Here is an 18,639-nt window from a genome sequence, read left to right as displayed (position 1 = left end):
TATCCTCAAAGGCAGGCTGTGCCCAGCCACTGTGCCTGGCCACCCTGGCCCCAGTGCCTATATAGGGCCTGGCGGCACAGAGTAGGTGCTGGTCTGGGCAGAGCAACGTGTCGTGGCCCAAGTGTGCCCAAGGGGAGCCCTGGCATGCTGCAGTTGCTGCAAGTACCTCATTGTATGGCCCTGAGAACACAGCCACCACCTCCTGGGCTATTTCCCAGTCCTTGTTCACCATCCAGCTGCAACATGGTGTCCTGGAAAGAGGATTCCAACAGATCCAGCCTGAATCCTTCCTCTGTCCTTATCCAGGCTTGACTGGGAATGTCAGTGAGCCTCTTTTCCCTGTCTGTGATTGAGACAGGCAGTGAACCCCTCTGGCAGTGGACTCCCTAGGATTGAATGAGATAACGCATGCCATGTGGGAGCACAGATTGGGGTCTGGATTCAGATCCCAGCCCTGCTGTGTGTCCTTGGGCCTGGTGCCTGGCCTCTCTGGTCCCAAGGTCTTTGTACCACAAGACAGCTGGGTGGTTTCTGGGATCCCACCAACCAAGCTTCCTGCCCATCCTGTCCCCTCTGACCCTGTCTAGGTGACCAGCCTCAGGCTCTCCACACCCCAGCAGTGGGCACTCTCCCCCAAGCTGTCCAGCCTTTTCGCAGCTACAGCCTGGGTCTGGGGGTGGGGCCTTGTGTCAGTCGGGAACTAACTGGCAGCTGCATGTCCCTGTGGCTGGCATGCGTCCCAGCTTTGTCTCTGCCACCATCCCCAGTCTGGCTCATCAGAGAGCAGGACGCAGCGAGGATGGGAGCGCAGACAGATGGAGGCAGAAAGAAAGCTAGGAAGGCAGGAATCCGACCAACAGACTGGCTCAGACAGACTGCCCTTTCCAAAGCGTGTCCACTTCTGCTGCCAGTTGACATTCGCTCATCACAGTGCTCCACCCGCAAGGTCAGCAGGGCAAGTGTTGTTATCGCCATTCACAGAGGAGGCGAGGGAGGCCCAGAGTGCTTGAGACTCGCTCGTGATCCCGCCGCTCGTCAATGACAGCGCTGCACAGAAACCGAGACGTGGGCCTGAGTTCCACGTGGTGCTCTCCACACTGGCCTCTGATGGGCCAGTGGCCAGAGAGGACCAATGTGGGGAGGAAGCTCAGGCCAACCGCTCCAGAAATTGGTGTGTTGGGTCTGCTGCTGCCAGCTGCCCTAGAATCCCTGCCTTCAAGGAGTTAGAATCTTGGGAAGAAAGAAATAAGAAATACTGGGGAAAGAATTAGAGAGCAAAGACTTGGGACCTGTGAGGTCTGCAAGGACTCGGGGGACAGGGAAAGGCTTTCTGGAGGAGAGGGCTCTGGAAACGGGCCTCTGAAGGATGGGGAGCCTCTCCACCAAAATAGGAGGGACTCAAGTCCATTTGAACAACAGAAAAAGGGAATGGCTGCTTCGTCCAGGTGTTCCCACAGCGATGTCAGGAGGGTGTCTGGCTCCCGCTGGCTCCTCCTCTTCTGGGCTGTCCATATTCTCCCTGGGGGTAACAGCTCCTGACTTAACACGTCAAGGCTTGGAAACTCTAGTGGCAAGAGAGAATTTGTTATCTAAGTAGATTGGAGAAAAGTTCCAGGACAGAGTCACACTGGGCCAACTGGGGTTGTGTACTGGACCCCAGATCTGGAAGGGGTGGACACGGAGCAGGCATCGCCCACAACAGATGAGTGGGGTCTGGATGGAGGGCAAACAGGAGGGGGCACATTTAACCAGCTGAGAGCTGGCCAGAGGAGGATTAGAGAGGAGTCCAGCCCAGGGAGCTGGAGGCAGGAAGCCTAGTGGACCCAGTGACCTGTTCCAGGGACCCCGGACTTGGCCCTGAGAGGACGTGAGAGTAGCAACAGGGTTTTACTGGGCATGGGGCAGTCATGGAAATTAGGGATTTGAGTTTGAATCTGCTTCCCAGCTATGACCTTGGGCATGTACAAGCCTGAATTTCTTCACTTGAAAAATGGGCATATGCCTGGCCCAGTGTCTCATGCTTTTGGAGGCTGAGGCAGGCGGATAGCTTGAGGTCAGGAGCTCAAGACCAGCCTGGTCAACATGGCAAAACCCCGTCTCTACTAAAAGTACAAAAATTAGCCAGGCATGGTGGTGCGTGCCTGTAATCCCAGCTACTCGAGAGGCTGAGGCAAGAGAATCGCTTGAATCCGGGAGGTGGAGGTGGCAGTGAGCTCAGACCGGGCCACTGCACTCCAGCCTGGGTGACAGAGTGAGACTCTGTCTTAAAAAACAAAAAAAAGAACAAAAGAAAAGAAAAATGGGCATAGCAACATCTACCTGTAAATGTTGCTGTGAAGAGTAAGATGGCATTTATCAAACACGTGGCCGGGTTCGTGGTCAGCAAGGCACTGGAACAGGGCAGCCAGGCTCATGGAGCACTTTGACCAGCATTGTCTCCCTCCTCACAGTAGCTTCAGGGTTCTCTGGATATGGGAGGTGACTGTTCAGCAGATTTCAGACACTTTCCTCAAGTCACAAAGCTGGAAAATGACAGAACCAGGACATGTACTTGATCAAATCCCAAGCTGGTGCCAAGACACCATGCCCAGTGGATCAGGGTATCAAGAGGATGTGTCACCCAGAGTTCCCTCATTGGGAAAGTTGGTCTTTCCTCCCCTGAAGCACACCAGCATTGCCTTAGATGGGCACCCAACCCACCTTGGGCACATCACTGACGTCCACCCCAGGCAGCCTCTTGGAGGCTGGGCCTGTGTGAGTCCAGCTGAGCAGATGGAGGAGCCCTCCCTTGCTCCCTCTTGGTGGACCTTTTCCAGCTTCCAGAGGCAACATTTGTTTCCCTACTCCAGGCTTAAATGGGTAGAGACCCTGTCCACAGCTGGTACAGCTTAGCTGGGCCCATCCATTCAGGAGACCCCTGTGAAGTGCTCCCTTGGGCCTTGAGTGAGGCCACACCAATAAGAATTCCCACTTAATAAAAGTGAAAAGTCCATTTCTCTCATAAAAGTCCTGAGGCAGGCAGTCTGCAGCTGGTATGGAGGTTTTACATAATCCTGAGAGACCCAGGCTCCTTCTAGCTCGCTGCTCTACTATCTTGTCCTCATGGTCTAAGATGGGCAGCCAGAATGCCAGCTATCACAGCTGCATTCCACCTAGCAAGACGGAGGAAGGATAAATAAGAATGGAGTAAATGGTACATGCCAGCTTACTTTTAAGAAAGATTCCTAGAAATCTTGGCACATAACATTCTGCTTGGTCATATAGTCACATCTAGCTGCAAGGGAGGCTGGGATAGTCTTAATTCTAAGCAGGCTTGTGCCCAGTTAAAAACCAGGCCTTGGCCAGGTACAGTGGCTCATGCTTGTAATTCCAGCACTTTAGGAGGCCAAGGTACAAGGATTGCTTGAGGCCAGGAGTTCGAGACCAGCCTGGGCAACATAGGGAGACCCTGTCTCTACAAAAATAAATAAAATACAAAATAAAAATCAAGCCTTGTTTACTGAGGAAAAGGGGAGAATGGACAGCTATGTCTGACACCTTATCCACTCAATAAACAATTTTTTTTTTTTTTGAGCTTTGCTCTGTTGCCCAGACTGGAGTACAGTGGCACGATCTTGGCTCACTGCAACCTCTGTCTGCTGGGTTCAAGCGATTCTCCTGCTTCAGCCTCCCAAATAGCTGGGATTACAGGCACCCACCACCACGCCCAGCTAATTTTTTTGTATGTTTAGTAGAGACGGGGTTTCACCACGTTGGACAGGCTGGCTTTGAACTCCTGATCTCAAGTGATCTGCCCGCCTCGGCCTCCCAAAGTGTTAGGATTACAGGCATGAGCCACTGCGCCCGGCCTCAATAAACATTTAATTAGGTATTCGTCGTACTTACCCACATTATAGTGCTTATAGTATGATTAACAGCTTAGCATCTCATGAGTACCAAACAGTGCTAGGCATACAGTAGGTGCCTGTTAAGCAGTGGCCATTATTATTAATGCATCAGAATGCTGTGATATAAGCCAGGCTTCTGTGAGAAGAGGGAGGAGGGAGGCCTGGCCGGCAGAGAAGCAGGCACAAAAACGCACTCTAGGGGAAGGAGGTCCGCCTGGAAACATAGCGTGTCTTTCTTTATTGACCCTGGAGGGCTGGACCACTGGGGATTAGGAATGGTCGAGTGTACCATTCATTTCAGGACCTTGTCTTACCTCCCGTTCCTCCACTCCATCCTGCCTCAGACTGCTCTGGGGAGTGACTGATAACTGATCCTCAACCAAGGTGCCAGTGACGATAACAGCCAAGTACAGGGCACCCTGGGGGTGCAAAGTGCAACCTTACGTTGGAGAATGTGGATATTGGTGAAGGTGAGGGGCTAGTTCTAAAGGCCTTGGGATCCCCTGCAGCCCCAGAATCCTCATGCTGTGGGCAGTTACACAGTTACTCCTGAAACAAGAGAAGAATCAGCATTATCTAGAACTTTCTCCCCTGTCCGAATGGAGGTAGGAGGTACATGGAACCCTTCTGAGATGATTTGGAGAAAGGAAGGCCCACCCTCCAGGGACAGCCCTCAGCCCACCTGGCAGGACATGGAAGAAGCCAAAAGCTGGAATGTGTGGCCCCTGCTGGGCTCAGGGAGGTGGAGGGGCTAGGGCAGCAAGCACTTGGTGGTGGGTACCTCTGTCCTGCGTGGCGTCCCTGCCATCACCCTTTGGGGCGGTGGGAGAGTAAGTTGCTGCTGGTTGGCCCCCCACTGTGGGCCTCGGAAAGCGAGCTAGGAGTCCTTCCTCACCACCACTGTGTGATAGGTCTGCATGAGGACCCTGTGGGGCATGGAGAACACAGTTCCCACCAGGTCGTGGTTGGCCCACAAGCCTCGGGACCCCTCCCCAGGGTTCTCTGAAGCTCTCTCCATCCCTGGCCTGAGTAGCCAGACAGTACCTCCTCCAGGAAGCCCTCACTGATTTCCCTGGTTGGTGCCCACCCTCAGAGTCCCCTCAGCCCTCCGTCAGGGCATGGGTGGCTCTGACTCTCCACTGCTGTTCACTTCTTTGTCCCTGGCCCTCAGCTGATCCATCTTAGAACTCCAGCCCTGGACCCGCTTGACGTATCTCCGGCACCTTGCACATAATATGAGCTGAGTGGCTATGCAGCAACCAATGAACGAGTGAAAGAGCAAGTGAATGAATGAGTCCGCTGGCTGTCAGGGCATGAATCCCCCAGCAAGGAGGGGGAGACCTGCAAGGGTTAACCGGGAGCCTGCCTGTGGTCTGAGGTAAGCAAGGAGTGTATTTGTTCAGGTAAATAAGGAAGGATTACTTATAATGGGAAATCAGGCCCTGGCCAACTCTTCATCTCGCGGCTGTCTGACTTCCTCCCAGCACATTCCTGCACTGTGCCGCGTCCACACTGCCCCACAGACCCAGTCCTCCAAGCCTGCTGCCAGCCCCCTGCAAACCCCTCAGGTTGGCCTTGCCACAGTGCCAGCAGGCAGCCCTGGGCTAGGAGTAGGGGACTCTCTACAGGCACGCAGCCCTGAGACCTCAGAGTGCCACCCTTTAAGGGTGGCCAGGCCCTCAGTGGCCAATCTGAGTGCTGCCTCTGCCACCAGCCCTGCTGGCCCCTGGTTCCGCTGGCCCCCCAGATGCCTGGCTGAGACACACCAGTGGCCTCAGCTGCCCACACCTCTTCCCGGTCCCTGAAGTTGGCACTGCAGCAGACAGCTCCCTGGGCACCAGGCAGCTAACAGGTGAGTCTGACGGGAGGTGTGGGTACCCTGGCATGGGGTCTTTCCCTGCCACCTTAGGGGTGGGTGACTGCAGGCCGGACTTGGAGGGGGTGCACTTTGCCAGCTCAGAGCTCATCTCCCTGTCATCAGTGACCCTGTGACCTGGGTCCCTTTACCCTCAGAATTCCCTGCCCCCTCCTCATGCTCCCCAGACTGCTTCCCTGGGCCAACTCTACATGCTGGGTGAGCCCCCTTGCCTGGCAAGGCCTGGGGTACCCCACACTGAGCCCAGTGTGCCCAGCTTGAGGGGAGGCCGCTATGCAAATGCAGAGCCGCAGCCCCTGAGACCCAGCCAGTTCTGCTTGGCTGGCAAAACACAAGCGGCTTTCCTGCTGCTGCCAGCCCAGCTGCCCTGCTGAGGGAAGGGTCTTCCTGGTGCCAGGCCACCAGTGGGCAGGGGCTTGCTGGAGCCTGATGGGTCAGCGCTGAGGCTAAGGCCGGGTCCAGGGTGGGGCAGGGGAGACAGGTCCAGAGCCCAGGAGCTAGGCTGGGCAGAGACGGGCACAGGAAACGGGGCGGGGGTCACCGCCGAGCACACCATCTGAGCCCTTGGACACCGGGGGAAGCTGAGAGCCTTGGATCCCGGTCTTGGCACACAAGGAAAGCAACAGTAGCGGTCCCTCGAAGATGCTCATTTCTAAAATTTGCCAGATTCCTGCAGTAGAGAGAGGAAGTGGGTGGTGGGATGACAGGGTGGCAAGCTGAAGGGCTGGGGCAACTGGGTGCCTCCGAGGCTGGCCAAGGTGTGTGTGCGCATGTGCGTGTGTGTGCATGTGCATGTGTGTGTGTGTGTGTGTGTGTGTGTGTGAATGCATGTTGGGGATGGGCAGACCCAGATCCCTCACCTCACCTATCAGCTGGGGCCACCCAGCAGCCCACACCCAGGCCATGAGCCCCGCGTAGCCTGTGTCCTTTATGATGGCCATGGGCTTTCTCCTCCTCCTCAGCCAGGGCTGGGACTTGCCTCATTTCCTGCCCCAACCTCCCCAATAAAGCTCCATCTCCCCATCACCAGCTGCTCAGCTGAGTAACAAAGCAAACAGGCGTCCAGGCTGCCCTAGGCCCAAGCTGGTGGGCAGGGATGGGGAGGAGACGCCCCACCAGGCAGGTAGGCCCAGGCCATGGTTCAGCCAGGCCAGCTGGGCTGAGCTTCACTCCACCCACCTGCAAGAAGAGCCAGAGCCAAGAACCCCCAACTTGGATTCCCACCACCCCAAATTCACAAACAAATGGTGGGGGGCATCCTTGGAGCTCCCAGGCAGGTGGGGCTGTGTGGAGGAGGTGGTCTTACTGCATAGGGGACCCACCCACGCCTTTGAGAGGCTGACAGTGCATGTACAAACATTTCCTCTGAGCGAGGCCCCATGAGGGGGATCCAGAGCTGAAAACTACCAGACTTGCTTATTGCACACTGTCAGCTGTAAAACACTTCGGTTTTCACAAGAACCCTCTGAATTAGACGGACTTCTCTGTCAACCAAGTCTGAAGGAATAGGGCTGCACTCAGTAGTGCTCAGTCGATGCTCAGAAAGTGTGATGCTGGCAGGAGCAAAAACCGGGAGAACCCACTTTTTACCACTGAGGTCGTTGCAAGTATGAAGTGAATAGCCCTGAAACCATTAGAGCAGTTTTGTGCTAAATGACTTGTTGCAGCCTGAGTGTAACCTGGGGAAGTTAATTTAGGCTGACAGGGGGACAAAGACCCTCTAGGTGGAGGGCAAGAAGAAACAGGTGAGGTCCTGCCATGTGGGACCGTGGGTGGGTCACTTTTCCTCACTGTACTTGCAACACCTTGTCTGTGAAACAAGAAGGTTAGACAAGGCTATTGTCTATTAAAGCAGGCTTCATGGAGGAGACAGCCTGGAGCAGGACCTTGAAGGCTGTGTAGGAGTTGGATTTGCCAGCCTGTCTCCTGGGCATTGGGCAGTGGGGGAAATGGGTGGGGCAAGAATTCTTGGTTCTGGCTCCTCCTAGAGGGCAGGGAGGGTGGGTGAAGCCTGCAGCTGCCTGGACTGGGCTAGAGAGCAGGACAGGGCCCCAGCCTCCCTCATCACCATCCTCAGCTCCCCCCAGACTCTACCCTCTGGCCCACCCCCTCTACTCTCCATCACCTCCTGCTTCTTCCTTTGCTCCCCAGTTTCCTCACCCCATTCCCTCTCTGTTTCCTCTTCTCCAGCTGATCCCCTCACCTGCGCCCAGGGCCCCCCTCACATACGCTCAGCCCATCATAAATGATTTCCATTCACCCTCCATCTCAATCTCCACAACCCCTTTAAGACATGCTCTTGACACCCCATTTAACAGACAAGACAACTGAGCCTCAGAGGGGGCCGAGTCACTGGCCCCAGCCCCAGAGCTAGAGAGCAGTCAGGGATCAAACCTGGGCTGGGACCCTCTCCTAGTCCCCACCCCCACCCCGTTCATGCCCCACCCTGTGCCCCCAGCCAAGCGAGTGGCCTGTCAGGTGGAACAACTCTTCCCAAAGCAAACTTTGCACAAGCCGAGTTGCCCTGGGCTCTTCCTGACATTTAATGCCAAGCTCCTTCTCCTGGCTAGTTTGCATGTTTTCAGCCTGGGAGGCGCCCCCTGCCAGATTCTGCTCTCCCACCTCTCAGCGGCTGGGGTTGGGGGTGGGTAGAAGGGGGCCTCCAGACTTGGGGAGGTAAAGGCTCATCCTTCCTCCCCAGCCGGGACCTTAGTGTGACTCTGCTGGGGGTCGGATGGGACCAGGACCTCCCCAGGATTATAACGGGGCACCACCAGGATAAAGACCCCCCTCCTTCTCCCTCTAGCTCTGGCACAGGGGAGACGTGGCTGGAGGGACTGCCCAGCCCGGGGCTCCAGCACCTGAGACTGGTTGGGGCAAGGCCCAGGCCTCTCTGCTGCTGGGGTAGCAAGTTGCTCTGAGGGCTGCTGGGACCTGGCTCCTTCTGCCCCACCCCACCCTCTGTGCCAGGACAAAAGGGGGATGTGTCTCTGCTGACACTTCACAGGTGGCAACCAGTCCTGATAGCCCCTTAATAACCCACTCCCGCCCATCTCAACCTTGTTTGAAGCAATTTCTGTTCTTAGCCTGTCAGGACAGTTCTTTCTGGACTTTTCTCTTCTGTAATGTTGGAGTCCTTCACTTTGTCCTAACACCACTCTCCAAGCCTGGAGGTGTGCTCCAGGGCCTGAGGATCAGGGCACAGGAATGTTTTTTCCCTTCAGCCCATCAAGATTTTACAGATCAACAACCAGGTGTGTGGAGGGCCTCTGCCTTCCCTGGCCTGTGCTGGGTCTGGAGGGGGCCGCAGAAACACACAAGATAGACAGCAGTCACCACTGTGGACACACACCTCTTGGGAGATGGTGAAGCCTTCTCACATCGCTGTCCTGCCTGGTGACTTCAAAATCCAGACACACAGCTGTCTTTATGAGTCCCCATTTCGCTGTTGAAGAGGCTGAGGCCGAGAGGATTGGCCAAGGTGCCTCAGGCAGGAGCAGCAGAGCTTTGGTGACATCCATGTGTTCTCATGCCTTCAATGACCCGGCTGCCTGGCTGGGCAGGGCTGTGGGGAGCAAGAGATCCAGGAAACCTCACGGCCCCTGTCCGGTGGCAAGCTGGGAGGTACGGCATATGCGCGGCTGGAGGAGGGTAGGGAAGAGGGAAGGTGTTATGGCCGGCCCTTCGAGGAGTGGGGATGTGCAGGTAGTGGGGGCGTGGCAGCCTTGGTGGGGCCAAGAGGCCTGACTGGGGCGCTGAGAAGTGAAATGTGTTTACATACACATGGGCTCAACCAGGGCTGAAGGAAGACATGAATGGCAATTTCTGGAAAGCCCTGAAAGTTGAGCAGAATTGTACTTGCTATGGTGGGAAACTGGGTTCTGTCCCCGCCCCATCAGCACGACTCACTGCAAGCCCCAGGTTTGTCTCGGCCGGGGTCCCTGCTGGCTGGAGGAGGCGGGGAGGTGCTGCTGCTGGGGTGGGAGCCAGGTCTGATGGCAGCTCGTGAGGTGCAGGACAGCCTGAAGCCGGCTCTGCTTCTTCGGAAGGGTGGGCTGAGTCTTTCAGAGCCTCCAGACACCAACTCCAGGGACAGTGGGGGACACCCAGCCACACCCCTCATCCTGCCAAAAGTGTCGGCTGTAAATGGAGTATGCCTCTGCTTACAAGGGGAGCCCCAGGTGTCCACCTCTGTGTCCCCACCATCCTTCTTTAAGTCCCCAAAGCCAGGCTGATGGCAAGATTCATGGATCATAGAATCCAACGGTGCCCAGGCTAGAAAAGTCCTCACAGATGACTTGGCCTACAGAGCAGGAGACTGAGGGCTGGAGGGACCAGGGACTCACCGAGGGTCTCGCCTACAGAGGGAATAGGGCTGGGTGTCACCGAATCTCCTGAAGTGGAGGTCTTCAGTTCTTTCCAGTCCACATCCCCCTTTGGAGCAAACTCAGCCACGATGGTCCACTTGGGGCTGCATTGGGCCTCTGTACCTCCAGGCTGCGGGCACCTGTGCCACCCACACCCCACCAAGGCGACCGCTGTGGGGTTGGGTTGGCAGGTGGCCTGAGCAGAGGCAAAGGGGATGGTCAACAGGGGCGACCTTAGGAGCTAGAAGGTGCCGGGTCTGTCAGCACCAGCAGAAAGGAAGGTGGAGCCGAGTCTTGAGTTCGAGTCCCTGCTCGCTCACGCATGGACAGGTGCCCCATAGCAGGTCACAGCGCCCTTGTCCGTCAAGTGGGAATAATGCTGGCTGCCCCAGCTGGGAGGGCCCGGCAAAGCAGTTTATTCAGTTTGACTTTCCTCCTGTCCCAGAAAGCGCTGGACGTGGTGTCAGTGAGGGTGTGTGTGGACACCCGGGCTGCCCACGCAGCACGGCACAGAGGAGGCTTCACCGATGCAGATGTGTTCCTGCTGCCCGTGGGAACTGTGGGAAGAGCAAAACCACTGGGGTCCCCTGGCCCTCCACTTTGGCTTCCTGTGCCCCGTCCTCCTGCTACGTGGCCCCGCCCCCAGCTTCCCACCCCACAAAGCCTCACCCACTCCCCTGTACTTCCCCCCACAGAACCCAACTCCTGGGCCCACTGGCTAGCTCCCCAAGGTGAAACTCACACAGATCAGGGCTCCTGCAAAAGTTAGGGGGACAGGTGGCCTGGACAGGCCTGTGCCCAGAGGAGGGGGGAAAGCCAGGAGGTCTAGAAGAAACCCACCTCCTCTACTCTCATGCTGAGTCCAAGACAGCAAGGTCTCTCTCACTCAGCCACCGCCCCGCTCCCTTCTTCTGCCCTGGGAGACCCTGGGGAAGCAGGCGCTTGGAGATGGCCACAATGCAGTGCTTGACAGGGCAGGAGCTGCTGGCCCAGAGGTGGCAGCCTGGGCCCCCTTCCTGGGCAGAGGAGTGGTCTGTCCAGTGGGCAGAGGCGGTGCTCTGGGCAGTGAATGGTGGGCCATGAGGAGGGGGTCTGGCGCTTCTCTTGGGTCCAGCTAGTTTGAAGAGCAGTTTGAAGGGCGAGGTTGCGGCGAGGTCCTCCCTATGGGAGGGTTGGAGGAGGAGAGAAGGGGTGGGAGAAACGACAGGGCAAGAGAGAGGTGGGGGCCCTGAGGGGATGGGGTAGGGCAGGGGTCAGGGGGTTCAGAGAAGCCAGATATGCTGCTGTGGCTGGGCCTGGTCGTGGCCTTGGCTGGGACTTCCTGCGGCCTGGGTAGCCCAGCTCTTCTCCAAGGTGCTGACCGGGGAAGGCCCGTGTGGCCCCTGCCCACTCTGCATGGCTCCTGGCCAAGTCCTGGCCCCACCTCCACAGCCCCTGACTCCAGCCCATGTAAGGGGGCCCAGAGGCTTGGATGGGTGGAGGGAGGGGCTGACAGCCAGCTCAGCAGGCCACGTGGGAAAGCCAGAGGAGGTCTGTTCCCCATCAGACCTCTTCCTCCTGGAGTGACGCTGGCTGGGGGCTGAGCACCAGGGCCAGAGTCACCATCTCTGTCATTCCCTCAGCGCTCTTCTCAGTGGGGACTAAAGCCGGAGTCCTGGGCTCTGGGTGGGCTGGCATTGGGTCTCAGGATTGAGGTGGAGGTGAGGGTACATTTACCCCACACCACCCCGCCAGGAGGTAGGGCCTGAGAGCTGGGACCAAGCAGGATGTGGAAGACAGGCTCCAACCCCCACAGCAACCTGGGTCCTTAGCAAAGGCCTCCCAGGTGACTCCATTCCCAGAAACCGTGTTTCAGGAGCTGTCAGGGAGGGCATCTTTTGCTAGTGCCACTTGGGGTGTGGGAGTGAAAACCTGGGAGGCAAAGGGTTCAAGGGGCACATTCCTAGCCCTGAGGGGTGAGAGTAGGCAGAGGGTAGTGGCAGGAAAAGCTGCCCTAAATCTCTCATTTTGGGTCCCTCTGCTTTCTTTCCTTAATCTTCCTTCCTGGGGGAATGGAAGGCGCTGAGAGAAGGGGCCCAAGGTGGCTAATCCCCCTGGCTGCCACCCCACCAATCTGCTCCTGTCTCTGGGCCTTGGCCTCCACCAGCTGTTACCAAACTTTCTTTGTCTGGAGTGGGATCCGGGGCCTCTGGAGCAGGAGGGAGCCAGGACATGCTGAGCCTTAATCCAGACATGTGGCTTAATCCAGAAGAGATCAACTCGAGGTTTGGGAGCTGGAGGCATCGCTCAGGAGACGGCAGCCCATGCGGCTGGCAGGCCAAGGCTGTAGGAACGCTGGGGCCTGCCATCTGAGGACCATGGACATGGCAGACACCTGGCACGTCCCAGGACCCTCGGCCTACGGAGCAGTGGCCTGAGTGTCAGGAGGCCTCTGGTCTGGCCTTGGCTGTACTGTGTGACTATGGGCACCTCCCTGCCATTCTTTGAGCCTCAGCTTTTCCAGTGCACATGTGTCCCCATGGGCAGACCGTCACTGATGGATTTAATCCTGGGCTGAATTGCATGGCACAGATGAGGTGAGCCTGGAAAGTCGCAGGAAGGAGCTGTTAGGAAGGGCTTGCTGGGACAGGAGGGCTTTGGGATGAATTATGATGAGAAGGAAGGGGCATCTTACAAAATAGCCATGTTGTGCCCACAGCACAGGGGCGGATATGAAATGCCATTCTCGTTAGAGCTTGGATTTGTGGTCACTATGTCAATCCCTGGTTCTGGTCTGGACCCTGCTGCTAAGAAGCACATGAATCGCTTCCCCACTCTGAGCTTCCTTGTTCCCATTCTATGAAACAATCACATAATATATGGCCCCTTCCAGCTCTGATTATCTGGGCTAGGTAGGAGGTGGACTCAGAGGTGGGCGCCAGCCACTGGAGTGGGGCAGGGGAGGCAGTGGGGAGCCATGCGAGGTTCTTGAGCACAGGGGGGTCTGATGAAAGGGTGCTGCAGGGAAGTGAACAGTGGGGTGGAATGAACAGCCAAGAGCTGGGGGCAGACTTTAGAGCATCAGGGAACCCAGTCAGGAGGTGGGCAGATCCCCTAGGAAGATGGGACTGGCCAGAGCATGCGCCTCAGAGAGAGTGTGGTCCAGTGAGCAGAACCCACGCCTGGTCAGGAAGAACCCTGGGTAAGTTGCACAGACTCCCTGAGCCTCACTGTCAGCATCTATAAAGCAGGGCTCTGGAGTCCATGTCACGCTGGGGCTGTGGGTAGGAAAGCGGGTGATGTGGGTGAAAGCCCTGGACATGGCACTGGTGCTCACTGCCAGGGGCTCGCAATGCTGTCCTCTCTTCTTCCCTCCAGAGGCCAGCCCAGAACCTGGAGATGCCTAGTTGTAGGTTGGGCACACCAGCCCTGGCTCCCTGACCAGTAAACCGAGCCCCCCTACTCCAGGCCTGGGCTGCCCTGGGGACGGAGCATTCCCCACCACCCCCAATCTGCGGAGAGTCGAACCTTTCCTCCGGCCACACAGTTAACCATTAACTTATTTTTCATCAGGGAAGCGTTGGAGCTAGGACTGAGGCTTGGTGGGGAGTAGATTCCTTGGCATTTAGGTACAGGGCAAGGTCAAGCTGGAATGTGGGGTGTAGAGGGGGAAGCAGCCTGAGCCAGGAGTCAGAAGACCTGGATTTGGGGATTTACCTCTCTGCACCTTGACTTCCCCGTTAGCAGAATAGGGATGAGAATAAGAGCTGGGCCAGACGAGGTAGCTTGTGCCTGTAGTCCCAGCACTTTGGGAGGCTGAAGCGGGGGGATCCCTTGAGCCCAGGAGTTTGAGACCAGCCTGGGTAACATAGTGAGACCATGTCTCTACAACAGATTTAAAAAATTAGCCAGGCATGATGGCGCACGCCTGTAGTCCCAGCTACTTGGGAGGCTGAAACAGGAAGATCACTTGAGCCCAGGAGGTCAAGGCTGCAGTGAGCCATCATTGCGCCCCTGCATTCTAGCCTGGGCAGCAGAGCGAGATCCTGTCTCAAAAAAAAGAGAATAAGGCCTGTGCTGCCTTTCTACTGGTGAGGGGACGGATGTGAGGGCTTCGCACGCACTCAGCAAATGTGTCAAGGATGTGTCATTATATCCCTTTCTGGCAAATGCTGCCACCTACCCTGCCCATTCATCCCCACCGACCCCTCACACAACCATGCCTGAAACACAGAAGCTGCCTCCCGTCCTACCTGTGGCTGAGGCCAAGCAAACAGGAGGGCCGCAAGGGAAGCGAGTTCTGCTTCTTGGAAAAGCTTCTGTCTCCCTGGCATGGCGCCCAGGGTGTTGGCAGAGACTGTCCTAACGTGGCAGGCATGGGGGCTCTGGGGATGTGGACGGGGCGGGAGGCAGGCAGGGGGTGATGAAGGAGGGGTGGGGGGCTGCAGGGGGGAGTCCCCAGGGGTGGAGCCACCTAGCGGGTAGGGCATGGGCACCGGCCAGGGTGGGGCCCAGGGGCAGAGCGAGCTGTTGGCACTGCCTGAGTCAATAATGTGAGCCCACAGCACACACGAGTGTTTGCACAGAAGGACTTGACATGATTCCAGGTCTGCCCTCTGTCCCCCACATCCCCAGCCCCGCCTCGGTCTCTGCCCACCCCACCCCACCCTGACCTTTCCTTCCTTGTCACTTAAAGGAGCCCTTGAATGGGAGAGTTGAAATCAAAGGGAACACCCTTCCCTCCTGCTGGCATTTTCTCCCCCACAGGAAGCTGCAGGGCTGCCATGTAACACTGGGAAGGTTGCACTGTACAAGGAGGGTGGGCAGAGGGAGCTGAAATTCTACCCGGGCTCCATTCGTCAAGCTATCCAGGGGGAAGGGATGTCATTTTCTCAGTTGTGTGAAATTAAATGGGCTAGCTGTGGCCCTACCAAAGGGGAGGTGTCTTCCAAACTGGCTTCTTTCCCTTGTCCCACCTGCAGAAGCAAATGCCAGCTGCATACGGAGGCTGTGCGGGTCAGTCCCACAGGGTAACTGGAGATGGATCGGGGAGCCCCCTTCCCCGCCCGCTGTCCCAGTAGGGCACCATAAATGTCACCGTTAGAGAGGATTTCAGTGTTTTGATTAAAATCTTCCCCGACACTGGCCAGTTGCCTTTAAAGCAGAGATCCTTAAATTTGAACATGCGTGAGAATCACCCAGAGGCCAGTTAAACCAGACTGCGGAGTCTCCCCTAGAGCTGCTGATTCAGTGGTTCTGAAGTACCTGAGAATCCAGGTTTCTAGCAAGCTCCCAGGTGGCGCTGGTTCTGCTGGCCCAGACAGCACATTTTGAGAACCACCGCTTGAAAATATAAATAACCCTTGAGAAAAGACACAAATTAACTTGCCCTTAACAGGTTGATCTGCTCCTTTCCTCCTCCCTAACTGGTTCTCTGTATTATTAGGAGTGTATATCTGTTGGTAATCGTCTGCCTCTGGCTTGATGTATTCTTTGTTTTGTTGTTGTTGTTGTTGTTGTTGTAGTTGTTGTTGTTGTTATTGTTGTTGTTGAGACAGAGTTTTGCTCTGTCGCCCAGGCTGGAGTGCAGTGGCACGATCTCGCCTCACTGCAGCCACCTCCTGCGTTCAAGCCTCCGGAGTAGCTGAGACAGGAGAATCAGGCACCCACCACCTGCCCAGCTAATTTTTGTATTTTTAGTAGGGACGGAGTTTCACCCTGTTGGCCAGGCTGGTCTCAAACTCCTGGCCTCAGGTGATCCGCCCGCCTCTGCCTCCCAAAGTGCTGGGCTTACAGGCGTGAGCTACTGCGCCGGGCCTGTCTTGATGTATTCTTAAGTCTCAGGTCCCCACATCATTACCATCCCAGAATATCCTGGGGTATCAGTGCTTGCGCACCTCTCCAGTCCCCCTTCTCACCCAAACTGTGCACTCTGATGGGGGTTCAGGGAAAAGGGCCTGGGCAGCCCTTGGGGAACCCGTGGGGAGCAAGGCCTCTAACTGCTTGTGTTGAGGCCAGATGGTTCCCCCTGGAGGGCCTTGCGGCAGCAGTGAGGAGCAGGTGGCTGAGTTGCTCAGGGTTTTAGGTGTTTCCTGGAGCCCTGCCCCATCTCGCCACCACCGCTGCTCCCCCTGGAAAGCCTGGCATGTGGCACTGCCTCCGGGTGGCCACATGCTCCTCCAGGCATCGGGGATAGTAGAGGGCTCTGGGAGCTGGAAGGGGCCCTGGGGGCAGCACCTACCAAGGGAGGATAAGGGGAGGTGGGTACCATGCACCAACCCGGGGTATGGGGAGACACACACCCGTGAGCTCTTGCTCAGAGGCCACCTCGAGAGTGCTGAGTTTACTTAGATCCCCCAGATAGCCCCGTGGGAGGGCAAGGGCTGGCCAACTGCCCGGCATGTGGGAGGGTTTCTACCCCATCACACCCCCGCCTTGTTCCTCTCTTCTTTCCCCTGCTTGTGAAGATGATGGCCACCTTTAGGATGGTAGCCTCTGCCTGCCACCTCCACTCCTATCCTTGTCAAGGGCAGAAGAAAAACAAGCTTTGCTACAGCAGGAAAGATGTGGACATTGAGGGCCCCTTGTCCCCACCTCAGTTTGCTCATCTGCCAAATGGGGCAATCATGCCTTCCATTGTGAGGGCTGAATGAGGTCAGGAACCTCAGAAGGCTGTTTTAAGCACAGTATGTGTGGAGCTTTGCTGTCCCAGCCAGCCTGGCTTCCTTGGGGATCGAGGGAGTGATCCATTTCCAGTCCTGCGCCCACTCCTACCTCGCTGTCTTTCCCAGACAGAAGGCCTGTCTGCCCAACCATGTCCTGGCTGCCCAGTGACCCGGAAGCCCCGAACTCTGTCCCAGGCCCAGCCCACTGTCCACAGGGCCCCTCATCCCCATAACCAGCTTAGCGGCCCCCACAGGGATGGAGAAGCCGTCAAACCTGAGTCCTCTTTCATTTCCGTAGACACAGCCGCCAGCCCGAACAGCAGCGGCATGGGCAGCGCCAGCCCGGGTCTGAGCAGCGTGTCCCCCAGCCACCTCCTGCTGCCCCCCGACACAGTGTCGCGGACAGGCTTGGAGAAGGTAGCAGCGGGGGTAGTGGGTCTCGAGAGACGGGACTGGAGTCCCAGTCCACCCGCCACGCCCGAGCAGGGCCTGTCCGCCTTCTACCTCTCCTACTTTGATATGCTGTACTCCGAGGACAGCAGCTGGGCAGCCAAGGTGCCTGGGGCCAGCAGTAGGGAGGAGCCGCCTGAGGAGCCTGAGCAGTGCCCGGTCATTGACAGCCAAGCCCCAGGGGGCAGCCTGGACTTGGCGCCCGGCGGGCTGACCTTGGAGGAGCACTCGCTGGAGCAGGTGCAGTCCATGGTGGTGGGCGAAGTGCTCAAGGACATCGAGACGGCCTGCAAGCTGCTCAACATCACCGCAGGTGAGCCCTCTCCCTGTGCCCGCTTTCACCGCAGGTGAGCCCTCTCCCTGTGCCCGCTTCCGTAAGAGGGGTCGCAGGCAAGGCTGAGGTTGCTGGGGTGGGTCGGGGTACTGCTGGATGGACTCTGGCCACCTCTGGCCCAGCCACGGGCAACTTCAGGGATGCTGGCACTTCTACACACAGTCAGCTGTGAGCCAGGGCTGGGAAGGTTTCTATCCATCTCTAGTGTCCCAACCATGCCAGCCTAGTGTCCCCACTGGTAGGTGCTGAATGATATGAATTCAAGCTCTGTGCCCCCCCACCTCCTCTTGGACTCCGCTCTCCCCTCATTCACTCTGCTCCAGCCACACTGGCCTCTTTGTTCCCACAACACTCACTACGCTGCTGCTTCTTCAGCCTAGAACGCTCTTCCCCCAAATATCTGCGTGGCTCACTTCCTTCAGGTCTTGGCTCAGATGGCACCATCCGCCTGAGGCCTTCCCTGACCCCTCCATTAAAATTGCTGCCCAGGACATGGTAAAGAAAACAAACAAAAAATGGAAAAAAAAAAAAAAAAGAAAAAAGAAAGAAGGAAAATTTCTAAAATTTCTGCCCACACCCCTACCTCCTGTTCCCACCTGCTTCCTCTCATAGCACTTACTCTTCTCAGTCATGCTGCACCATATCTATTGACCTCGCTCACTCTCTGTGTCCTCTACTGGAATGTACACTCCACAAAGGCAGGGATTTTCATGTGTTTTGTTCATCACTCCATCCCCAGATGCTAGGATAGCACCTTGAACATAATTGATGCTCAATAAACAGTTGTTCAATAAGAAGCATTTCTTCCTCCTTCTTCCTTCTTCCTTCTTCCTTCTTTCTGAGATGGAGTCTCGCTCTGTCGCCCAGGCTGGAGTGCAATGGCGCAATCTCGGCTCACTGCAAACTCTGCCTCCGGGGTTCATGCAATTCTCCTGCCTCAGCCTCCCGAATAGCTGGGACTACAGGCGCCCACCACCACGCCCAGTTAATTTTTGTATTTTTAGTAGAGACGAGGTTTCACCGTGTTAGCCAGGATGGTCTCCACCCCCTGACCTCGTGATCTGCCCACCTCGGCCTCCCA

The 18,639-nt window shown here is 56.8% G+C and overlaps 1 protein-coding gene across 2 annotated transcripts in view; it reads left to right on the top strand.

The window, feature by feature from the left end:
- Positions 1 to 5,335: 5,335 nt before the first annotated feature.
- Positions 5,336 to 18,639, top strand: part of SPDEF (SAM pointed domain containing ETS transcription factor) — an 18,511-nt gene continuing 5,207 nt past the window's right edge. For both annotated transcript variants that reach the window (XM_011986534.1, XM_011986533.1), the window contains exons 1-2: positions 5,336 to 5,739; positions 17,073 to 17,537. In XM_011986534.1, the coding sequence (XP_011841924.1) occupies positions 17,102 to 17,537 (436 nt within the window). In that variant the 5' untranslated portion in view covers positions 5,336 to 5,739; positions 17,073 to 17,101. The remainder of the gene's footprint in view (positions 5,740 to 17,072; positions 17,538 to 18,639) is intronic.

Source organism: Mandrillus leucophaeus, unplaced genomic scaffold (genome assembly GCF_000951045.1).
Source record: "Mandrillus leucophaeus isolate KB7577 unplaced genomic scaffold, Mleu.le_1.0 Scaffold3, whole genome shotgun sequence".
Classification (NCBI taxonomy): Eukaryota; Metazoa; Chordata; class Mammalia; order Primates; family Cercopithecidae; genus Mandrillus; species Mandrillus leucophaeus.
Note: the sequence above shows the minus strand (reverse complement) of the source record. Positions and strands in the feature narration are given on the sequence as shown.